Source organism: Triturus cristatus, chromosome 1_2 (genome assembly GCF_964204655.1).
Source record: "Triturus cristatus chromosome 1_2, aTriCri1.1, whole genome shotgun sequence".
Classification (NCBI taxonomy): domain Eukaryota; kingdom Metazoa; phylum Chordata; class Amphibia; order Caudata; family Salamandridae; genus Triturus; species Triturus cristatus.
Window position 1 is genome coordinate 1024752656 of NC_140580.1, and position 23275 is coordinate 1024775930.

The 23275-nt window shown below is 46.5% G+C and overlaps 1 protein-coding gene across 1 annotated transcript in view; it reads left to right on the forward strand.

The window, feature by feature from the left end:
• The window catches only part of PAPPA (pappalysin 1), a 709179-nt gene that overhangs the window by 557543 nt on the left and 128361 nt on the right, over positions 1 to 23275 (forward strand). Inside the window, exons 11-13 of the mRNA XM_085612107.1 lie at positions 10849 to 10953; positions 11050 to 11185; positions 19692 to 19905. Coding sequence (XP_085468233.1) covers positions 10849 to 10953; positions 11050 to 11185; positions 19692 to 19905 — 455 coding nt within the window. The remainder of the gene's footprint in view (positions 1 to 10848; positions 10954 to 11049; positions 11186 to 19691; positions 19906 to 23275) is intronic.

A 23275-nucleotide genomic window follows, 5' to 3' on the forward strand; every position in this document is an offset into this window, starting at 1 on the left:
AATCATTCCGAGGCCGCCATCTAGAGTAAGAGGGCCGATTTCAGTGCTCCCAGCCGTAATCCGGGGATGGGTCGCGTCGTAGAGGTGGAAGAACTGCACCGTAAAAAGCAAGGCCATTGAGGGTAGATGGAGGCAGATAACAGAGGGGTTCAGAGCACACCTAAATATTTTAATACATATCTATAATACAATGTATATTACATACATTTAATGAACATTTAATATTAAAAATAAATATATACTTATGTAAACGTACACACACAAAAGCATCAGGGATCTGAAAGTGGGAGGGGAATGGAAAAGTGAAAGGGAGGAGTCAGGGGTCAGAGAGAAGCAGGGAATAAAAGAGTGATTACGCTGTGAAAATAAAGCTCCCACTCAATACATAAATAGTGTTGTCTGTGTGCTGATTGCGACACTACAGCTGGCGACGAGGATGGTCCTGAACCATCGCTGCTCTTACCTGGTGCAGTAGTATCCTGTGGAACTGTACCGTGCTGTGACCTGGGGCGACCACTCCAGTCGCGTCGTGCACCTGCTGTGCCTGCCGTCCTGCCATACGCTCCATTGACTAGGAGCTGTGGATGTGTGCTGCGACCCGGGAGCCCACCCCGGTCGCGTGTGTATCCTGCTGTGTCGGTGGTTGCTGCGACCCGGGAGCCCACCCCGGTCACGTGGGATCCGGGCTGCGTAGTGCCCGATGTGCTGGTCGTCCCAAGAGTGCCGGCGGAGCTGCGTGACGAAGAGTCCTGGGCCCGGTGACTGATCTGCTACAAGCGCTGGTAAATCTCAGCGCCTGCCTGCTTACGCGCTAAAGTACCGACGCGTGTGAATGCCCGCCTGCTCCCGTGTTGTGGAGCCTTTGCTTCTGGCTGCACTCTGGCGAGGAGCGAGATCTCACCGGCGGCCATTGTGGAATCAGGCACCTCAGGGAATCCCCTTCGAGGATTGCCCGGCGGCCATATTTAAGTCAGGCAAGTGCCGAGAAAGCATTTAACGACCCCTACAAACGCTGTAAACACATGTTGTGGACTGTTATTTATGGCTCTCAGTCAATGACACTGCCAAGGGCATCCTATACATATTCTGGAGTGGAATTTCTGGCCATTCTAAACTGGAGGAGGGGGCCACAAGTTTTCCTTGCTGCAGCAGCCTTTATAAGTAATCAATGATAATAGTGGAAAGTATACCTTAAGTGACTGCTGCATTCCTGAGTCTACTTATTGCGAATTGTGCATACTACCTCAAGTGCTGCCATTGTCTACATTACTGCAATTGCGCCACGTGACGGGCGCTGTGAGAGTCCCAGTGTCTAGACCCGTTCTGACAACCCTCCACTCAATTACACTTCCCATATTCAGGCATCATGTCTGGGTCCCCAATGTCCAGACAGCGTCACACTTCCGTTGGCACCAGTAATAGGCCGGAGTCCCCTACGTCTACATCACAGACTAGAGGCCATGGTCTTGGCATGCTTGGAGTCCCGTTTCTACATCCACCGGAACCCCCAGTCCTCATATCTGGGGGAGGCATGGGTCTTCGCTGGCAGGAATGGTTAGAGGACTTTGAAGATTTCATGAAAGGGTCCCATGTGACTGAGGAGGATCAGCAACTGATTGCGCTACGCAATTTAATTGGGAAAGATGTTGGGCAGATCATAAAGGAACTGCCAACTGATGCTGCGTCGTCCTATACTATTGTGCGTGACGCTCTAAATCGAACATTTCTACACAAAAGAAACATCGAGTATGAAAGATACGCTTTCAATCTGGCATCCCAAGAGAAAGATGAATCCATGAGCACATTCATCACGCGCCTCAGACGTTTGGCCCATTACTGTGAATTTGACACTTTCACGACAGAAGACGCCCTTCGCCTGCGAATCATATAAGGATGCCAGTCTGAGTCTTTACGTAGACGTCTATTGAAGAAAAGCTACTCCCTTGATGAGATTGAAGAAATGACGCGGGTACATGATCAAGCGGACGAACATGCAAAGCGAATGGAAGCTGGAAGAGGCGAAAAACGAGAACAGGCATTTAGGCTCCAATCTCGCAATATTGACAGGTCTTCCCCTGCAAAACAACGGTCATCGAGACCCAAAGTGCAGTCTCATCATACAAGCCGTCATCGTCGTAGCCACAGTCGGACTGACAAACGTCAGGAGCGCCAACTCAAATGCTATCGCTGTGGATATGACTTCCCTCACACTGAGCCTTGCCCTGCATGTAGGAAGTGTGGCCGGGACAATCATTTTGAAAACGTCTGCAGAGCACCTCGCAAAGACTCTCACAGAGATACTTACAGACAATCCAGACAATCCACCGTTCGCCATTATGCCAAGGCAGTGCGAGACCGCAGAGATTCTTCTACTGGCTCTTCAAGGCCCAGCCGTCAGTCTCATGGCACATACAACTCACGGCGATCACTATGTCGTGAGTCGAGGTCGCTGTCCCCAGTATCTCAAGACAGTGATGAATATGTCTGCATGGTCGTGGATCCTGATCAACTGAAGAAATACCCACGACTACATCTTCAAATGGACACCCACATGTCCAAGTTCGTACTGGATAGTGGGGCATCTCTCAACTACATTTCCGTGGCAGAATACAATCAAATGGACCCACAACCACGCCGGCGCAAAACTGCTGTGCGGGTCTACACATGGATGTCAAAGGAACCCCTTCCGTGTTTAGGACAATTTCAGACTAATCTCACATACAAGGACAGGACTATTCCCGCCCGCATTCATGTCATTGACGGTCTTGAAGCAGATTGTCTCCTCAGTTTGCCCATGGTGGAACAACTGCGACTAGTAGAAATACTATATCGAGTTGATGATGAACCTGATATAGTTCACAAATTTCCAAAATTATTTAATGGATTTGGAAAAATGGCTCATTATCAAGTTCGACTGCACATAAATGAACGGGTGACACCCATTGCACAACATCACAGGAAAATTCCATTTCACCTTCAACAGTCCGTGGAAGAGGAGCTGCAGGATCTTCTCAGGGCTGACATCATTGAGAGAATATCAGGACCCACTCCCTGGGTCTCTCCAGTGGTCGTAGTACCAAAAAAGGGCTCACCGGGCAAAGTGCGTCTCTGCGTAGATATGAGAGCACCCAAAACCGCTATTGAAAGAGAGAGACACCCGGGACCTCACATCAGCGACATGATTGCGTCACTCAATGGAGCACAAATATTCTCCAAACTAGACCTCAACAAGGGTTATCACTAGCTGGAACTTCACGAAAAATCGAGATACATCACCAAGTTCTTGACTCACCAAGGCCTGTTCAGATACAAAAGGCTCAGCTTTGGGGTCTCATCTGCCGCTGAAATCTTTCAAGAGGCCATCAGGAAAGTAATACATCATATCCCTAATGCTCTAAACTACAGTGATGATATTCTTGTATATGGAGCAACAATGCAAGAACACGACAAGGCGCTAGACCGAGTTTGTCATGCCCTACTGGATGCCAACCTCACATTAAATAAAGACAAGTGCGAATTTCACAAATCTACCTTAAAGTTCTTTGAACACATTTTTTCAGGTGCAGGTATGAGAACGGATCCGGAAAAGATTGCAACCTTAAACGATACTCCCAGACCAAGAGACGCTGGGGATGTGCGCTCGTTTCTAGGAATGGCAAGCTACTGTGCACGGTATATCAAGGATTACGCCACCATCAGTTATCCGCTGAGAAAACTAACCAAGCAGGGTCACCCATTCCAATGGACCACAAGATGTGATCAAGCCTTCCACGCGATCAAAGCTTCCGTGGAATCAGCCAACAACCTCGCTTATTTCAATCCTCAACGAAAAACTGAAATCACTGTGGATGCGAGTCCCGTGGAACTTGGAGCCATATTAGCTCAATATGACAGGAAGGGTGATCAACGATACATCATAGCCTATGCAAGTCGGAGTCTCACTGGCACAGAGAAAGCGTACTCCCAGCCCGAAAAGGAAAGCTTGGCGGTACTATGGGCCTGCGAACATTTCCACATCTTCATTTATGGAAAACATTTCACGCTTATCACGGACCACCAGGCCTTGTTAACTATTTTTGGAAATCCCCGAGCCAAAATGCCATCCAGAATAGAGCGGTGGGGCATCCGCCTTCAAGAGTATACATATACTATCGTCCACAAACCTGGAAAAGCGGCAAATCCAGCTGACTATATGTTTAGGCATCCTAAAGCAACGTCCAGATCAAATCCATCACTAGCGGAGGAGTACATTCACTTTGTAGTGGCCCAAGCCAAACCACCGGCAGACCCTCTGAAGGCCATCCTGGACGCCACCAATGAGGATGTCACCTTACAAAATGTGAAGCAGCGCATCCAGACAAATAGCTGGAGACACCTAGAAGAATCCGGACAAAATGAACAGGTTGACAGTCAGGAACTGTCCTCCTTTAGACATGTGAAGGATGAACTGTCCATCACATCCAATGGTCTTCTACTACGAGACAAATGGATCATCATTCCGAAACAACTGCGCCAAGGAGTCATCAACTTAGCGCATGAAGGGCACAGAGATATCGTAGCCACGAAGAGAGCGCTGCGGGAGCGAGTCTGGTTCCCTGCACTGGACCAGATGGTTGAACTCACCCTGAAAGACTGCCCGCAGTGTCAGCTAGTAAGTCGAGAGTATCCTCCTGCGCCTCTACAAATGTCAGAATTGCCAGACGGCGTCTGGCAACATGTTGCGTTAGATTTTTTGGGCCCGTTGCAATCTGGCAAGTATATCCTGGTCATCATGGACGAGTACTCACGTTTCCCCATTGCACATCTCACAGCGTCAACCAAAGCTGCCACCTCTATACCTGTGTTGGATGAGGTCTTTGCAGCATGGGGCATACCGAAAGTAGTGAAAACAGACAATGGCCCACCGTTCAGTGGGCAAGACTTTGCTGCTTTTGTCAACCACTTGAATTTCAGACACAGGAAGATCACCCCCCTGTGGCCACAGGCAAATGGAATGGTAGAAAGATTTATGGCCACTCTAAAGAAAACCATCCAGCAAGCAGAACTTTCAAAGTGGCTTTAAATGAGGTGTTACGAGCCCATCGAACCACACCTCATACCACCACGGGTAAATGTCCCACAACCTTAATGTTGGGTCGCACAGCGCGCACTAGAATACCGGCCTGGGAAAACAGTGCTAGTGGTATTCATCAAGACTCTGATCACAAAGAATTAGTGGCACGAGACAGACTGAAAAAGGAGAAAATTAAAGAATACGCCGACAGTCGGAGAAAAGCTCCACAGTCATCCATCCAGGAAGGAGACTGGGTGCTGGTGCGGCAAGAACAACAGAGAAAAGCAGACTGTCAATATCATCCTTGCCCGCTGTTAGTAACAAAACAAAAAGGGACCATGATCACAGCTGAGTCAGAAGACAAAAGGATCACTAGGAATGCGGCGCACTTCCAGAAATGCACGTCCACTGTCCGAGATGCACTGACTGTGCCTAACAATGCTTTGACAGGGAACGCACCTGAGTTAGCAAGTGATCATCGGGCTCCCACTTCTCCTGGTGAAAATGAACAGGTGATTCAGGAAGTAGCTCACCGGCCGCAGCGAACTCATCGAAGACCCGTTCGCCTCATTGAGGAACTGTAACTATGTTGTTTTCCTTATGGTTTACTCTGACATGCATGGACACCTCTGAAATGTTTCTAGTTGTTTAAGAAGGGGGGAGATGTAATGTTGTAGCTGGGCCGGGCACTAGGACCGGCACCAGGGATCTGAAAGTGGGAGGGGAATGGAAAAGTGAAAGGGAGGAGTCAGGGGTCAGATAGAAGCAGGGAATGAAAGAGTGAGGACGCTGTGAAAATAAAGCTCCCACTGAATACATAAATAGTGTTGTCTGTGTGCTGATTGCGACACTACAAGGGGAAGGCCAGTTCAAGTGAGACAGAATAAAAGGAGTGCACCTTTAATTGCAAGAAGCCTGTGCGTGAGAGTTTAAAATCTGCTTATTGGAACAATGTATTTGTTTTACGAGCTGGAAAAAAAAGTTCAGGGAAGAAAATCAAAAATTGGTACGTTTCACTGGCAATATAAACATCTCGGGGCAGATTTATGAGCCCCTTGCGCCACTTTTGTTTCACTTTTAACATGGGAAAAGTGACGCAAAAGTGGCGCAAGGGGCTCATAAATCTGCCCCCTCTTTTTGGTGGTCAATGCCATCTTGGACATGCCGAATTCTGTCCAAACCCCGACTCTTTCCCCATTTGGATGCCTCAGTGCAGCCAGGGAAGGAAGTCCGTCATGTATGCAATTTCGCGAAAATTTGAAAATAATCCATCTGGCTTTTCAAAGAATTCTGCGCGCAAATTTGAACGAAAGCCTGCAAGTGTCTGTTTGCAGTATTATGGAAATCTGCAACAGATTAGCACCGATCAGTAAATTCATTGACTGCTTACGTTTCCTGCAGAGAATCACGAATTCAGCATAGTACTTTTTAAACCCCATAAGTTTTTAATTTTCCAACCCGTAGTCTTTTATGCAATACGCCCTGATAGAACTCAGTCAGCTGCCCTTGCTAGCCAACTGTGTTTTCAAAACTAGCTAACGTAGCTAGGGGGCCATAACAGCCTGCACCCTTGCCTATCTGACAAGCTCCCCGTGACTGGTGGCTCTCGGCACCCACGCAGCATGGACCCCGCCAGCAAACAAAGAAGTGCCAAGGAATCCACAACGCAGCAGTCCTCTCTGTTTGTGCACACGGGGTCTTGAACGACGTCTGCCTGCCCATGCACCAGTTTGGGAAAGCTCTGAGCACCCATCTCTTTAAAAGCACTACAGCATGATGCAGTAACACCAGTGCTTTAAAAGGGCCGGTACTGTCCGGTACGACGTACCGGCACCTTTTTATTTTGAAAGGGAGAGTACCGGCACTTCTCAAGAGAAATGCTATACTTTTAATTGGAGAGAACCGGCACTTCTCTGAAACAAGCAGGTACTCTGGTACCTGCACTTCTATTTTTCAATTTCAAGCACTGAGTAACACCACACTTTCGCTCTTAACAACCACCTAGCCCTCCAATCACACCTTGATGTGTTCTTTGCCTTGGATCCTATAGTGTGTTTTACTGCTTTTTAGCTGGGTTCACCCTTTACAAAAACACATATCTACATATACTGAATATTCGCCCTGCGTTTGGGGCTGATACAATAACTACATGTGTGTTTAGAGGGGTATGTGATTTTAGGCAGGCTCTAAAGGATTTTTAAAATGGCCGCTCCATGTACAATACCGCACGGTGGGTAAAGCGAGGAATAGGGCACAAGGTAGACTGGCGATGATAAAACTGGAAGACCTGACACATGGATATTTTTTTTTTTTGTTGTTGCAGTTTTATATAGCGCGAACTCGACCTGAAGGTCTCACATCGCTTTACATGAGCACCAGGTGCATTACAGACGGACCCATTCATTTCTAGGCACGGGAGAATAAGAGTTTACCAAGAATCACAGGATATTTGAGCCTCCCACCAGACACGAATCTGGTACCCCAGCTTCAAAGTAAGCCGCTCTAGCCGATAAGCCACTCTCAAGACCTACCAGCCTTCCACTCACCCTGAGAATTATTATCTATTTTGTAGAGCAACAAACGAACACTGACAACCCCTTGTGGGACCTTGCAGAAGAGGCAGGGAAACAACTGAGGGGTCTAAAATGACAGGAAAAACTAGGTTTATAGTAAATACAGAGGAACTAACCGCAGCGGCTTGACTAAGAGACGAGTTTTGACTTTGCAGAGTGCGCACATAATATTCGACCTTTCACCTCTGCCAATGTTACTACATGGCGTGTGGTCAAACTGAGGCCTAATATCTGAGGAGCAGGGGTGCCACAATGCACGCATGTATCAGTGGTGGAGTTTAGTTTCACAAAAGGTCCCCATCACTTTGTAAGCTGGTACTTAGGTGTGTAGGACATGGTGCTCTTAGCTGCCAATAATAGCAGTACAACTACTTTTGTTTTTTTTAACTATAAATAATTTACAAGCTCAAACAAAACAGACTTTTTTTTTTAACACTTCTATTATGTTCCTCTTACATAACGTGTTAGCTTAGGACTAGACACAGAATTTGCTGTATCACCGACCCTAGGTAATTTAAAAAAATCATAAATGGAAAATACACACATAACCATAAATTGATTGAGGAGATCTGAGTCAGCACTCATCATCCACTGATCTGTTTAACTGTCATTCACAGTTAGCTTCTGCCCAAACAGCACCTTGCACTTCCCCTCCACCATGGGCTCTCTGCAACAAAAAAAAAACAAGCATGGGCATAGCCAACAGGTCTCGCCTTGGGACCTTATAAGTGTTTAGCCATGCAACAGTTTATGTTGTTACACCAAGGATATTGTGCTGCATAACTAAATACTTATAAGGTCCCAAAAGCGAGACCTATTGGCTATGCCAATGCTTGTTATCTTTAGGGTGACTCACCCAGCACAAAGCATTTCTAGATGCATTTCAGTTAAGGCGCGCACCCCTGGGGGCCGGTTCACTAAAAAGCAACTATGATGTGTTTATCATTGTAACCCGGAGTAAACCTGTAGGCAGTGTACCATGGGCTGTCTGCCACATATGGTCATTCCTATACAGTGGCAGATGACTGTCAACGCTAATTCCTGGAGCGTGTGACCACACCTAACCCATCATGTAAATTAACAGGTACATTTTCATAGTGCTAACATACACCAGAATAGATTTCAGAGTACTACTTTCCATCTAAAACCCTGGAATCACTTTTTTTCAGCTCGACTACCATGTAAATAGATGCCATAGGATAATCCAGCATTTTACACTTGTTCTAACAAAAACCTCTGGATTATTACCTCAACCAGTGTGTCAGGGGTATTCAGCGAAAAAAAGACTCATGCTTTTGATATTAATGCATAAGGCATGCAGCCCCCCATAGCTGAGCAGTACCACTGACTATGTTATGCTTCTATCACAAGTGTTTGACTATAGGAGCGTGCCGCCCGCCAGATGCGCATGATTCCTGAACCCCTCGTAATTAGGGTAAGAAGTGTGATTGTAGCCTCATGTTTTTCAGAATGGAGTGATGTGCATGCTCAAGTGTGCAGTGTAATTTTGCAGTGGTTTGCTGTGCTTCACTTTATAGCATTGTTGTATATCACGCCAAATGAAAACGTTTTTAAATGTGCACAAGTTTGATATGGATGTGGATAGGTGGTTGATGCCAGTCGGGGGCCAATAACACATGGCGTCCCCCCACTGGTACAAGCTATTTAATTATTTTTAATTGCCACCTACGCTCATACACTAAAATAACTCTTTGGTGCATCCGTTCTTTGCTTATCTCCAGTAGGAGTTCCAATAGGAGGTGAAAGCCATAGCCTCATATCTACGCATGGTAAGACTCGTTAGACAGTCAGGCCTTGTATGGGCTTTAAATGTTGGCCAAAACATGTTGGCTTATACAGGGGTAATTGAGTCATTGTCACTCAGATAAACCCCACAGCCTGCTTTTAACCATATCTAAGGTACCCAACTCACGACCTGCTTTTAACCATATCTAAGGTACCCAACTCACAACCTGCTTTTAACCATATCTAAGGTACCCAACTAATGACCTGCTTTTAACCATATCTAAGATACCCAACTCATGAAGGAAGTTTCCGAGTCACTTTACTACTTTTCTTCTGGATCCCTACTTAAAATCTAGTAACAGTTTATATAAGAACTCCTAACTTTGGTTGAGTCCGCCTTGGTGGTACCATTGTGTGGATAGGTGCTAATGATGAAGCATGCCACTATATAGTGGGTGAGGTGTCTAATGCAACATTTTTGGAATTCCCCTAGGATCTCTCTTTGTAAATCCAGCCTAGTTGGCGGTATGTGTATGTGATTGAGCTAGGGAGGACACAACTAGGTCTCCTACTCTCTTGCTCTATCTCTGTGAAAGAAGGGTATGGAGAGCAGGTGCTGATGAACGTGTCCTGGTGTCTGAAAATTATATCGGGACAAGTTCAGCATATTTCAGTGGCGCTCAACTTCTTGGCAGGGTGGACGGTGTCTACCCTGCGAAAATAGTGGGTGGACGCCGTCTACCAGCCTCTACCTCGTGACTTGTGCCCTGTCCTTGCACTTTGCACATTTAGCAGACTTAAATCAGTTAATATCGCAAGGATTTTATGTGCACGGACGGGGATCAATGTCCACCTAAAATGGGGAAACGCTCTATAGACGCCCCCATTGGTGCAGCATGTGTTCGTCTTTGTATACTGTAAACTGTACTTAGCTGCACACTTCACTGGGGCAGGATATGTTCCTTAATCAGGAGATTTCTGTAAACACCTTCTCCAGGGAAGCGCGTGTTCTTCATGTAAACTGTAAGTATATATATAAGCTTATCTCAGTTGCACTGGTTCAGGATTCTTCAGTACGCGTGTTCTATCTGTGAGAACTTTTCACAGTCACCTGTTCCTTACTAGACAACTCGTTTACACTAAATGCATCCCACTCTACAAAGCTACCTGCTCCGGCTACCCCCTCCCTGCTACCCGTCAGACACTGTGTATCCACGTGTACATCATTTCTCACTAGAGAGTTCCAAAGAACCATGTACATTTTTCAGTCTATAGAGTTTTGTTTTGTAAATGTACACTGAGGCAGATATTGTCCACAATGCATTTAGCATCTTGTTCAGTTGTTCCTATTCGACATGCATCCCATTCACTGCACCTCTAACCCTGGAGGTGCAGAATGTATTGTGAATTGTCAATCGCATGTGGGTCCGTCCAGTTGTTTCTTGCCTTAACTTGATGCTGCTCTGTGACTCGCAGGTGTGCCGGACCAAGGTAACAGATCTGAACGACGGAGTGGCTCAGTATGCCTGGTTCCCTTGTACCGTCCCTGCACATGGAAACCATGGGCACTTCTGGCTAAAGGTAAGGAAGTAGCACATCAAAATAGAGTTATGAAGCTAAGGACCAGCTCAGCAGTATGCTTTCTTCTTTTTCACCCGTGCTGTCTTGTCTTTGTAGACATATTTCTCCCGGCCAATGGTGGCTGCTGCTGTCATCGTCCATCTGGTCAGTGATGGCACCTATTACGCGGATCAGCAGCAGGAGACAATCCGGGTGCAGCTGTTTGACACCAAGGACCAAAGCCACGATATCGGTAGGAAGCCCCATGCTCACTTCCCTATCTCCAAATCTAGACGTGGATAGCTGACTTCTGAACGTCGTTGATGTAACCCATATCCATTGTTGGAATTTCCTTTCGAAGCACAGGGTTCCCTTGTTCGTGGTTTACCTCAATGCAAACTAATGGGGGGTAACATCGATGGAAAAGGGTTTTGTTTGGGTAACTCGTTCTCTGTCTGAATTATTTTGGTGTTCCATTCCCTGGATATGTCCATTGTCCCTTTCCTACAAGCACAAAAGGCAGGTTTCTATCTCTTTGGAATCTGTGCTGAAATACCTTACAATATAGGTGGTTCACTTCATGGGTGTGTTTTGTTTCTGGTGTGTTGGATTTTAAATGTCAAGGGTTGACTGCGAGTGTCTGAATTATAGGCATTCTGTGTTTCAGTGTTTGATTTTCTACTGGAGATGGTTTTGCACGTAATGGGGCCAATGTTATTCCAATCATTTGGGTCATAGGACTAAATGTCCTTCATCATATCTCTGTACAGTACTCTGAGTGGTTCTACATGTTGGTTTGTTAGTTTAATAAATGTAAATGTCCTAAGACTACCTGTTTGAGGATACCTTGGTGGGTTGTATGGTGGTACAACACATGCATGTACTACACAGTCTCTAGCACAACTGCGTCTTTACCATGCATACCTTTACCACACAATTTCGTAGTAAAGACATGATGGGTAAATGGACATGTGTGCTACAGATCCTACCCCTGCCCTGTAAACTGTCCCCTCTCCCCCTGCCTTGAGCCCTAAAAATTAACCCCACACCCCAAAAACGACCTCGACCCCAGCCCTAAAAACTATCCCCTACATCCCTAAAGTAGTCCAACCCAGCCCCCTTCCCCCTCCCTGAGGCCTAAGACTGTACCCTGCCTTGTAAGCTGTCACTTTTCCCCTCCTGCCCAGAGCCCTAAAAATTAACCCATGCCCCAAAAACTACCCCGACCACAGCCCCCGCCCTGAGCCCTAAAAACTGTCCCCTACACCTGCTAGGTATCCCGACCCAGCCCTCCCTGTCCCGAGCATTAAAACTGCTCCCTGCCCTACAGACAACCCAAGCCCCCTCCTGAGCCCTAAAACCTACCCCCACCGGAAAAGCTACGCCCCAAGACCAGGCCAAGCTGCCTTACCTCACCGCGTCCTCTCCCGATCATCTTTTCTCTTCCGGTCTTCCTCTCCCGCCCTCCACTCGGCATCTAGACTGCGCAATACCTTAACCACACATATGTGGTGTTAAGGCACATGCGTGGTTAAGGCAAGCGTGGTTCGGCTTGCAGGGAAATGGTATGAGTGGCTGAGCCTGTGGTGTTAAGGCCATTTCCTACCTGGGAGAGATCAACACTCCAGAGATCATGGCTGCTACAATCCTTGTGTAGTGGTGCTTCTGACTGCAGATCTCGGTGTGACCCTACATTTCACTCTACAGAGTTGGTATTCATCCGGCTGTAACAAATAGTGCAATAAAATATGAACTAATGCAACCTGATGGTAAATGCATGTGTAAGATGGGGATGAAATGTAACATTCTACACATTTTATTGGATTGTCGAAAATGTTTAGATTTACGTAAATTATTTCTTCGCCCAATCTTTTTAAAGTATGATGTAAAGGCGCGCTTGCAAGCGTGGGAGCTTCTTGCGGATATGGAAAATCTAGATATCGCGATAGCCATTGGGAAATATATGCAGGGTGTATATAAGTTCCCTACTTCATTAGAGGCTTAAGTGCAGAAAAGAGTATTGCAATCTAAAATGAAATATTATTGTGTTTTAAAACTGTTTGGAATGACATTTTAAGGAAAATATGATTTTTAATGTTAGGAATAAGATTTTATAATGTGTAAACGTTTTAAATGACAATGTATATGAGTTGTGGTTTAAGGTCCAAATGGTCTAAATAAACTTTGGTAGAACTGAACTACAGAGTTATTGAAAATGTATTCCTTTGGGGTATTGCCTTTCATTCATTTTTGGTTTTCCAGTCACGTGCATATTGGGTCTGGGCCTTCAGTCCTTGATGATGTTGACTGGCCAGCCCCAAGGGAGGTTAGTTTTTTCTGAGCATGGTTTTGCAAATGCTCAATTATATCAAAGAAGCCATATTCCTTAGAAGTAAGAATGTTTAATTCCCAACACGTAAAAAATTTGCTTAGAGTTCCTCCTGCTGGTGCTTCTATGTATTGGTGTTGACAGATAAACAGTTCTTGAGTATAAGGTAAAAGATCTGGAGCTTTATTGTCAAGCTGTCTTATCGCACCATTTTTCACTTGGGCCCTAGAAGTTCTCCGGCATGTTTTTGTTTCTTTTCAGGTGCACAGTTTCTCTGTATCCATGTATGACCATCATTAACAAAACCACAGTGCATTCTGGTAGCCAATCGAGCCTGCTCTGTCCAGCAGAAGTCCTCATCAGATCAGATGGTTTTGGAGTCAGCCCTAACATCTGTATCCCATCCTCAGACGAGGCAACCCACAAATTCAGTCCACATCCTAATTGGCTGGTGTCAAAAAGTTAAATCACGTCTTTTGATCTGATTGCTTGTGGACTGCTGCTCTGCTGCCAGAGAAAGTAAATATAAGCATGAAGCCCCACTCTCGTCTGTACATGCTAACTGCTCATCTCCCTTAGCCTGAAGCTCTGCCTGAGGACGAGTTGGCTTGTCTGCTGCTGACCTGTCTATCGGGAGAAATCCAGTTGTGTTATGTTATGTTATATTGATTTGTATAGCATACTAATCACCCGAGGGCGTATCCAGGTACTTTCCAGTGAGACCAGGAAATCTATAGAAACTGACCTAAGAAGCCCAGAAACCTTTCAGGCAAATAATTAGAGATGGAGGGTGAATGTACACATCAAGCTGAGAGACAACCAAGAATAGTGACTGTCTATCTAGCTTTTCCTTGGCAGAAATGTGTTGCTCTGTTATTGTGGGTCAGCCCTCCCTCCCCAACAAACTTCGGTAAGCCATGGTGTGAGCACTGATCCATCAACAGTCTTTGGACTGGTGGTTAAAAGGTGTGTCCTTGAGCAACAATAGTATCTTGATATTATGGACAGAGACTATTCTCACATCTCACAAGCAGGCACCTTGATTTGAGCCTCCACCTGGCTGAGATTGCAATAATTGTGTCATGGTGTTTCTGGGCTCAAACACCACCTTCCATGAAGTAGGCGTAGGTAGGTCTGGTCTGCTCCACCAAGATACCCTGCAGGTTCAAGGAGGCTTTGGAGGTCCTTGAGGCATACTCATTACAGACCATTCTGGTCAGAAAAGATCTCATGCAATCTGACCTCAGCTGGTAAAAGCCTGAGTCAGATTTTCATGTTCCAGAGCTTGAATGTATGGTAGTGCAGTTCCTGGGATTTGTTATTTCATTTACTTATGGTATCTGTCTCTGGAGAGTCAGTCTGCCAGTGCATGGAGATGCTGCAGTTCCTTAATGAGTTGTTCTTTGAGTTAGAAGTAAATGTTCACGCCCTTTACTGAACGAAGCGTGTTCTACACCCAGGTTTATGCATGCTCTAGTTTATGAATGTTTTGCTGTATTAGTGCCAAAGCATTATGAAATTACAGTTACTGGCTCTGTGATTGGGTGTGGCTTGAGTAAGCCATGCATGTGGGTGGGGAATGTTAATGTCCCATGAAGGAGTTAACTCTGTTAGGACTAGGACGAGGAAGATGGACGAAGAGGTAGTGAACATTTCCTTCTATCAGCAGGTTGGTATTTTAGTTCTCAGGGGTGTCCATAGTGACACTGAGATGTGGTTGGGATTTTGATAGCCTAACGATGAGGTGTTATTTCCTTCAATAGATGGTGGGCCTGTTTGGCCACATCAATTCTTGTGGGTATTGCTAATAATTGGAAGCACTGGAACAAAAGTTCATAAGGTAGTTTGCTTCTCAGTACCTCTCCGTGACCCCCCTACAGCCTGTGAAAATGTTGATAATTGGCACTCCTGGCTTTGTGCTTTTTACTCCCAGCTCCTCACTCGGCCATAAAGGTCTCTGGGCCTTTTGGCGCTAATTGTTGTTGTGCTAAAACACTGTTGTTTATTAATTCAATATACATTACACTGGCTAATACCGGTCACCCAAGCCATTCTTATAGCTGTGGGGGCCTGGGATAGTCTGCAGTGCCACACTTGAAGGCGTGAGATGTTCGTAGGTGTGTTTGTACTGCCACCAGCAGCAATGGCAGGGGCAATGGGTGGTGCAGGCTTCAGAGGCTTCCTGATGACAGCCCTGGCACTTATTTTTTTTTTTTTTTTTTACAAATTAAGCACAGGTTCACAGGTAATGTACCTTTCTTTAAAAGTCTCCCATGAAGTCAGGAGCTCATCTGGTGTGGCAGCAGCAGGGCCAGTGGTGTAACAATAGCCCCCACGGTGCGGAGGGGCCCCCCACTGTGCGGAGGGGCCCCCCACTGTGCATGGGCTGAGGGCTCCTGACTGTATCTGGAGAGTGGGGGGCATGGGTGAGCTGGGCCCACACCAGGGGCGCTGACCTAAGGAAGGGTGCAGGAGCAACCTGCAGCAGCCTCCCTACAACCTGGCTCTAAACACTGTCCTGAAGTCTGTTTTCTCCTTTCTCTTGTCCTCCTTCACCCCTCCCATTTCCCAACACACTGACAATTAAAGATGACACTTGGGAGGGCGCGCCACATTGTAGGCGCCATCTGAGGAAACGATCCTTTGAGGGGCTCGTTCACACGCTCAACCACTGGAAGCCCCTTATTCCCTCCTCATTCCCGCAGTAACCGTTTGTCCCCTTGAAACGTCACTAAGCTTTCCTTCGTGAATGTGCGCGGATCAGAGCCTCCCACGACGGTGCCGGCCGAGTATGGACGGCTTATAGGGCCCCGGAGCCCTTCTGTCTGCCAGCTTCTGTGTCAGGGCGGCCGGCCTGTCAGGCAGTGAGGGACAGCGCCCCGACCCCTGCCCCGACCCTGCTTTCAGAGGACCTCAGCTGACATGGGCGTCACACGCCCTTATCGCTGAGCCGCCATGAAAGGAATGGAGGAATGTGGAGCGGAAGATGAAAGAAAGGCTGGACGTCAGACCAGGGGGATGAAAACATCTGTGGTATGTGGGGCTCTGGGAGCCCAGCGTTGCCCATCCAAGGGGTACCTGTTACCGACCTATCAAAAGGGCCCGTGGGAGGTAAACAAAGACGCAGGGTGACTCCAGGGTCAGCCTTATGGAGAAGGCTAGTTTTCACGAGAGTAGACGCTAAAAAAAAGGGGAAATCCTTAAAGAGAAGACACAGGTGCGTGTGGGAGCTAACGCGAGATCTGGACGACTTTCAGTGTCAGGGCTTTCACAAAGAGAGCTTTATAACATTATATTGAGGTCAATCCTATTAGACTATAATTATTGTGCATCCCACTACATCATCGTAGTAACCATATTATTATGTTAACTTTACTTCAGCATCCTAGTGCTATAACTGTGAATTCACCTATTGCACGCAGCTTTGCTTACCTTGCAGTGTACTGGTATGTTGAATAGTGGAAGCAACTCAATTGTCATGAGAAATAACGCACGACATATAACAGGGTTTTAGACAAAGGGACAAGCTCTGGACACACATTGAATTGTGTTTGGGCATGCGAGTTTGCAAAGGAGACGATGTTAGAGCCTGATTAGCAGATAAGGAATTTTGGAAATTTCACAGACAAGCAGGGGTATTGATAGGCCAGGTGAGATGAGGAAAAGTCTTTCACGTGCCTTGCCTAGCACGTAACTCACCCCCATCTGGTCCTCCTAGTCATTGGCATTTCAGGGATACAGACCTACCCGATACAGCTCAACATTCCCCTACTGGTGGCTTTACAGCGTTGGAGAGTGGTAGAATAAGGTACCACGTAACCTCCTGTGATCATCCGTAAATACGCTAGTGACAAATGGAAATTCGAACTCGCTGTGCATCTCTCAAAAAGTTGATTCTAATTTTCAAACTTATACGCAGTCGTATAATTTGAGAGAAGAGCACAAATCTACATACATCTCATTCTCTTGCCATGTGGTCTTATAGTCTCGCGGCAAATAGACGTGTAAATGAAAGAAATCATAGTGTAGCCCTGCCACGATCAATAAAGGCGATGAGTGCTGCATGATTGAGGTGTGTTTGTACAGCACGAGCCTAGCTGTAAAGCTGCCTTGTAGAGGGAGAGAGATCCCAGAGAGAAGGGCAGGTGTAGATTATGGACTGAGGGTGTCAACTCTATTTGTATATTGTCTGGCTTTTGGAGAGTAGTGCAAAAAGAACAATTGATGGACAGAATGCAGAACAATATCAAACCGGTAACAGGATGCTTGTTTCCGGTCCAGGGAGGACCCGGCTTGGCAGTTCGGGCTGGACTGTTCCCATGAGGCACAGGGTCAAGACTGATTTGCATATGGCTGGGTCTAAACTGGGGTGGCATGGTGAGCGAAAGAACGATGGATTTAACCTTGATCTCTTGACTGGGTTGAATGTTTGATTTGCTCTGCATTCCTGTCCATCATCTGTGTGTCTTTTGCTTTTAGAGACTAGGGCTGCTTCGCTATAGACTAGATATTCTTTAAAGAAGGGGATCTTCGGTTCCAAGTGAATGGGCTAGTCAGGTCTGCTTCTGATCCTCAGATCTTTGTCAGGGACCAAGGCAGAGATAGCACCACCATGATCAGTAGCTTTTTTAGAAACCATGCTGTGAATAGCAAATGCAATTTTGTGATAGTTTTAATGTGAGCTGCCATACATTGGAAAATAAATGCTATATTATCTCTCAGAGTTAAAGCCATGTGTGTTCTGAAGGCATCTGGACTTTAATAATGAACATGTCCTACTCCTAGGGCGAAGGGTCTGGTGTTCAACACCATCAACATTGGATTATTGGGTTGCAAGCCCCAAGTATGATGTCAGAAGCTCTCCGATTCTGATATCAGCTCTTTGAGGTGCTGTTCATAGGGTGGATGATCGATGACTATCCTCCTGCTCTGAAAGTGCAGGACCCAGGGTTTTGACTTCAGAAGTTTTACCACAACAAAAACATTGCCATCAGATCTAGGTATGCAAGGCTCAGAGGTATGTTCAGAAGATCATCTGCGACCCCTTAGAGTGCTTCCGCCTCTCAGGGTTCAATTGTCGGGCTGTGGAGTCAAATGCAGAAGTGCATTAACCCTCAGGGTTTTGACTTCAGACGTTTTACCACAACAAAAACATTGCCATCAGATCTAGGTATGCAAGGCTCAGAGGTATGTTCAGAAGATCATCTGCGACCCCTGAGAGTGCTTCCGCCTCTCAGGGTTCAATTGTCGGGCTGTGGAGTCAAATGCAGAAGCTGCTATTAACCCTCAGGGTTTTGGCTTTGAATGTCAGTAACACTTCTAATAGCACGGAAAGTGCCATCAGCTCTGAGGGTTCCACACCTAGGTTGGGTGAACAGTAGTTCTGCTATAAAGAATAAATGTCTGGTTACCCCTTGGGGTGCAGTGCCAGAGCTCTGATATCAGAGCCTTGATGTAAAAAAAACACTGTCAGGTCTCAGGCTGCTGTCCTTTGGCATTGCCTTCAGTAGATGTTTTATGATCATCGGCAGTTATGTCATCTCTCAGGGTTTCTTGGCCTGATTTTTCCACCAGTACCTTTTCTGTGCCACCACCTATCATGGTTCAGGCTTTGACCTCAGTGCCTATTCTGTGGTCAGTGGTGGTGCTATCAGCTCTCCGGTTTCAGAGTCCACGCTTTGATATCAGTACCTCTTCTGTGGTCAGTAGTAGTGCTATCAGCTTTCAGTGCTCACAGTGCAGGCTTTTCCATCAGTCCTTCTCCCGTGGTCTGTAGTGGTGCTATCTATCAGCTGACAGGGTTCAGCATCCAGGCTTCGATGTTAAGTATTTCTTCTGTGGTCATTGACAGTGCTGCCAGCTCACAGGTTGCATGGGCTGGGTCTTGACGTCAGTACTTGTTCTGTGATCAAAGACAGTACTTTCGGCTGTCAGGGTGCAGGCAGGGCCAGATTGGCCTATACGGGTCAGTGTCAGAAGGTCTGGTCTGACAGGTTACTGTGTGGGCCGATTTATAGGGGTTTGTGGGCCTCTTTTATGTTCTGATGGTCCAATGTTTTTCAGTTGATTTCCCTGATATTACCACAAACATTGCCTGCAACAAGCACAAATGCATATAGTATCCCATACCTTGAAGAACAAGTATACAGCCTGCGTTTCAAAGCTCAAAAATGCTCCGGTTTGCAAGAGGAGGGCACTTTTTTCTTAGATATCTTGTTCTTCAATGAGGCCACTTTTATTTTGGTGCCCAGAGTTATTTTATGTCCCAGTCCACTCTGTGTGTATGATACTGAGGGACATATCTGCTAAGAAAAATCATGTTGCTATGGTCTTTTTGGAGTGCAGGGCTCCGTGATGGACGCCGAAGGCTTTGCTGACGCCTCTGTGAGCTCCACATGTGTGACCTGCTGTTCTTGTATCTTCTCCGCAGGTATCCATACTCTAAGCTGCAGGAACAACCCCCTGGTGATCCCGGTTATCCACGACCTGAGCCACCCCTTCTACCACAGCCAGGCCGTGCTGATCTCCTTCACCTCCCCGCTGCTGGCCATCTCCGGGGTGGCCCTCCGCTCCTTCAATAACTTCGACCCCATCACCGTGGGCAGCTGTCAGAGGGGCGAGATGTACAGCCGGGCGGAGCAGAGGTGAGGTTTGCAAGTGGTTTCCCTGCTGTTGCGCCACCCACACGGCCAGCTCACACAGGAGCCGATGGAGTCGTTACTGAGAGGGGCTTGACCTCTGATGACCCCGGATATCCCCAAGTCCCTTTCGGAAATCAAAGAATGTAAAGTGGCACTGCTGTATATTAGTGTATATTCCCCTGTTGTCACCCACCACTTTACCCGCCTCTTTATAAGATGAGGCATTGCAGGGAGGGAGGGGGCTGGGGGGGGGGGGGGGGGGGGCAGGCATGGTGAGGGGAGGGAATACGAGAGAGAGACCTAAGGAACGACAGAGAAAATGGAGATAGTCTCTGGAGAGAAAGAGCGGCGCATGTGAAAGCAAGGAGAAGGAGCTGAGAGAAGAAGAGTTGGTGGGGAAGGGAGGAGATGAGAGGTGAGAGAGCAGACAGGCGAGAGAGTAGGGGGAGAATAGACCTGAGCAAAAGAGCAACAGAGGAGGAGCTGTAGGGGAATGGAAGCAGTAAGAGACGGAGGAAAAGAGTGAACACGAGACTGCGAGAGTGAAAGAAGGATCGATATAGAAACGTTCGAGTGGATGAAAGAAGTACCTTGAAGGAGAGAGATACATGAAAGAGAGAGATAACGAAGAGGGGGGGGGGGGTCGAGACGCGGATTAACACAATATTTAACAGTCTTTGGCTCACTGAGAGGGACCAGAGAAGGCGAGGCTTAGAGGTGGGCGAGCCAACAGATTTACAGGAAGAACTGAGCCAAGGGTCTGGCTTGGATCTTAGAGCCTGTGCACGAGCCGAGCCCTGAACATGTTTGGTATGTAAATCACACAACAAACATCACACAAAATAGGATTAAGCTGCTTCAAAATTCAAGAATGTGTATTTCCTTAACCTGTGAAGCTTTGACATTAATACATCACATTATAGCAATGCACTGAAAAGCACTTATTAAAAGTGAACATTTTTAAACATGAGCCAATAGTGCACTAAGCGGCAAGATAACTGTCACGCAAACACTGCACAGGACCCAGATTATTATAGAGCAACATTATAGTCTATGAAATCAAGCACAGTCGGTTTTTAGACAGCTGGTATTCTGAGCTTGCATATGTGAAAGTGCTCTCATAGGCGTTAATGAAGAAAAGAAGTTTTGTTGAAATGAAATATTTGCACAAGATCATACAATTTGAGCAGAGAAGCCACGTTTTTTCCAGGTTTCTGGTTTCACTATGTACAAATCAGCCAGGAAATCTGTATTTATTTGTCTTTCCTTATGTTAAGGCTTTGCTTTTATCTCTTTGTGCATTTTTCTGCAGTTTTTATATCGCATGAACTGGACCCCTAAGATAGTGGAGCGCTTTACATGAGTGTCAGTTAAATAACAGAAGGTCCAATTAATTGCTCATAGGCAGTGGGATTTTAAGTGATTTGTTCAGAAACACATGATGCTAAGCAACGCTGAGGCTCCAACCTTGTGGACAGTTCAGGCTGTAATGCCACCCCCGGGGTAGAGGGAGGCAGACGGACAGAAGCAACAGGAAAGCTCGGCTCATTATGGGCTCGAGGTTCCAGCAGGACCTCGAGCTCAGCCAGAGCCAGGCTTCAGGCTCAAGCCTGGCTTCCAGTGGATCACCCACCTCTAGCTAGGTGAAGTTGTTGAGACAACACGTGTTAACACATCATGGAAGATGTGGTTGGAGAGTACCAAGAGAGTAATGACGATCTCATAATTAGAACAGTAATAATATCTTGTTACTTGTATAGAGCTTCACACCATATTTCTGCAGTTTATAAGCACTATATTTAACAGGGCTTACTATTGCCCAAATTAGAGGTGCTCAGGTGGTGCTGGTTTTTCTGTGACCTGCAGATAACCGCATTTCTCAGCAGCGAGTGTTTAACTCACTGAGACAACTGGCAGATTTACAAAGCTTTCACAAAGCACAGGGACCAGAGTTTCTTAGAAAGAGCAGACCAGCACCTTACCTACTACGATATGCATAGTTTCTCTCTCTTCTGGGCTGGCACACTTTATGCTGCTTTGCACCAACACACACATCCTTGAACCCAATAGTGCAAGAGCTTGTGTGATGTCAAGCATAGGTTTGATACTGGAAGGGTACCATTCTAGTACAAAATGCTATGCTTAAACATAGTTAAAATGTTTTTTAACATTTGTACTGTACTTTGCAGCGCATATGGAAACAGATGATTGTTTCAGAACAGAAAATTTTTCTCATGCCTTAAGGCCATTTTTTGACAGATATTCCCGTCAACCTTTTTAGTAGATAGGGATTTGCATAAAAAACATGGGTGGTTGCATAGGAACGCTCCCTTTATGCAGTAGGGCAAAGTAGTGTAGGGTTACTTTCCAGCGCAGGAAAATGATAACCAAACCAGTGTTGGTTTGCATCATTTTTGTGACACAAAGCTGGCACAAAGTGTTAGTAAATGAGAGCCAACGCGACCTTCACTGTGCCATCCCATTTGAGCCTGCACCAACTGAAATATTGGTGGGGGAATCTGAGAACTATTAGCTAAGTGGGAAGGAGGATTCAAACGAGATAGAGGAAAGATGTGGGGGTAAACAGAAAGGACAGACGAAGACAAAAGCTGCTTATGAAAAAAATGAAAAGTGTGGGGAAAATGTAGGAAAAGAACAGGGAAAATGACTGAAAGAGTCTGAGAAAGACAATTTGAAAGAAAGTGGCAGATCAATGATTCAGAGGGAGGAAATGGGAAAGAGAATGAGACAGAGAGGAGAAACTGAATTGCTGAAGTGTTCAGAGAACAGAAGAGATTATAAGAAGAGAGGTGAGGTAGGAAAAATGACTTAGCAGCAGAATAGGAGAAGGAGGTAGCGAAACAGGAATGAGCACAGGAAAATGGAAATATCTGCAGTGGGGTGAACATTTCATGAAACGGGCTACCAAAAGTGGGGAGGGAGTTGGGCCTGTGTGAATCATCCCTGACACGGATAATCACATCATGGACACCCACGGATACTGGAGTGCATGCACGGTCTGAGGCTATGTGTCTGCGTAACGCAACCCCGTGAGGGGCCTCTGCAGGACCTGTGCCCACTTATCTGAACGTGAGAGGCAGGCAGCCCAGACTGTATAAGTGTAAACTCTGTCTCAATGCATCCATCTGGAAACCCGTCATCCCATCCCAGTAGGCCACTCCAACCCTCAGATCCTACCGTTCCTCCACTCTTGAGCCAGGTCTTCCCAGCTCGTTCGGCCACACCCAGAAGTCCTGTCACACTTTCGGCTCCTCTTCTATGGCCCCCCTCGCGTACACAAACCCAGCAGGTTCACCACAGTTCACTCTCATCTCTCAAGGCCACCCAGTCCAATCAACTATAGACAAACAGG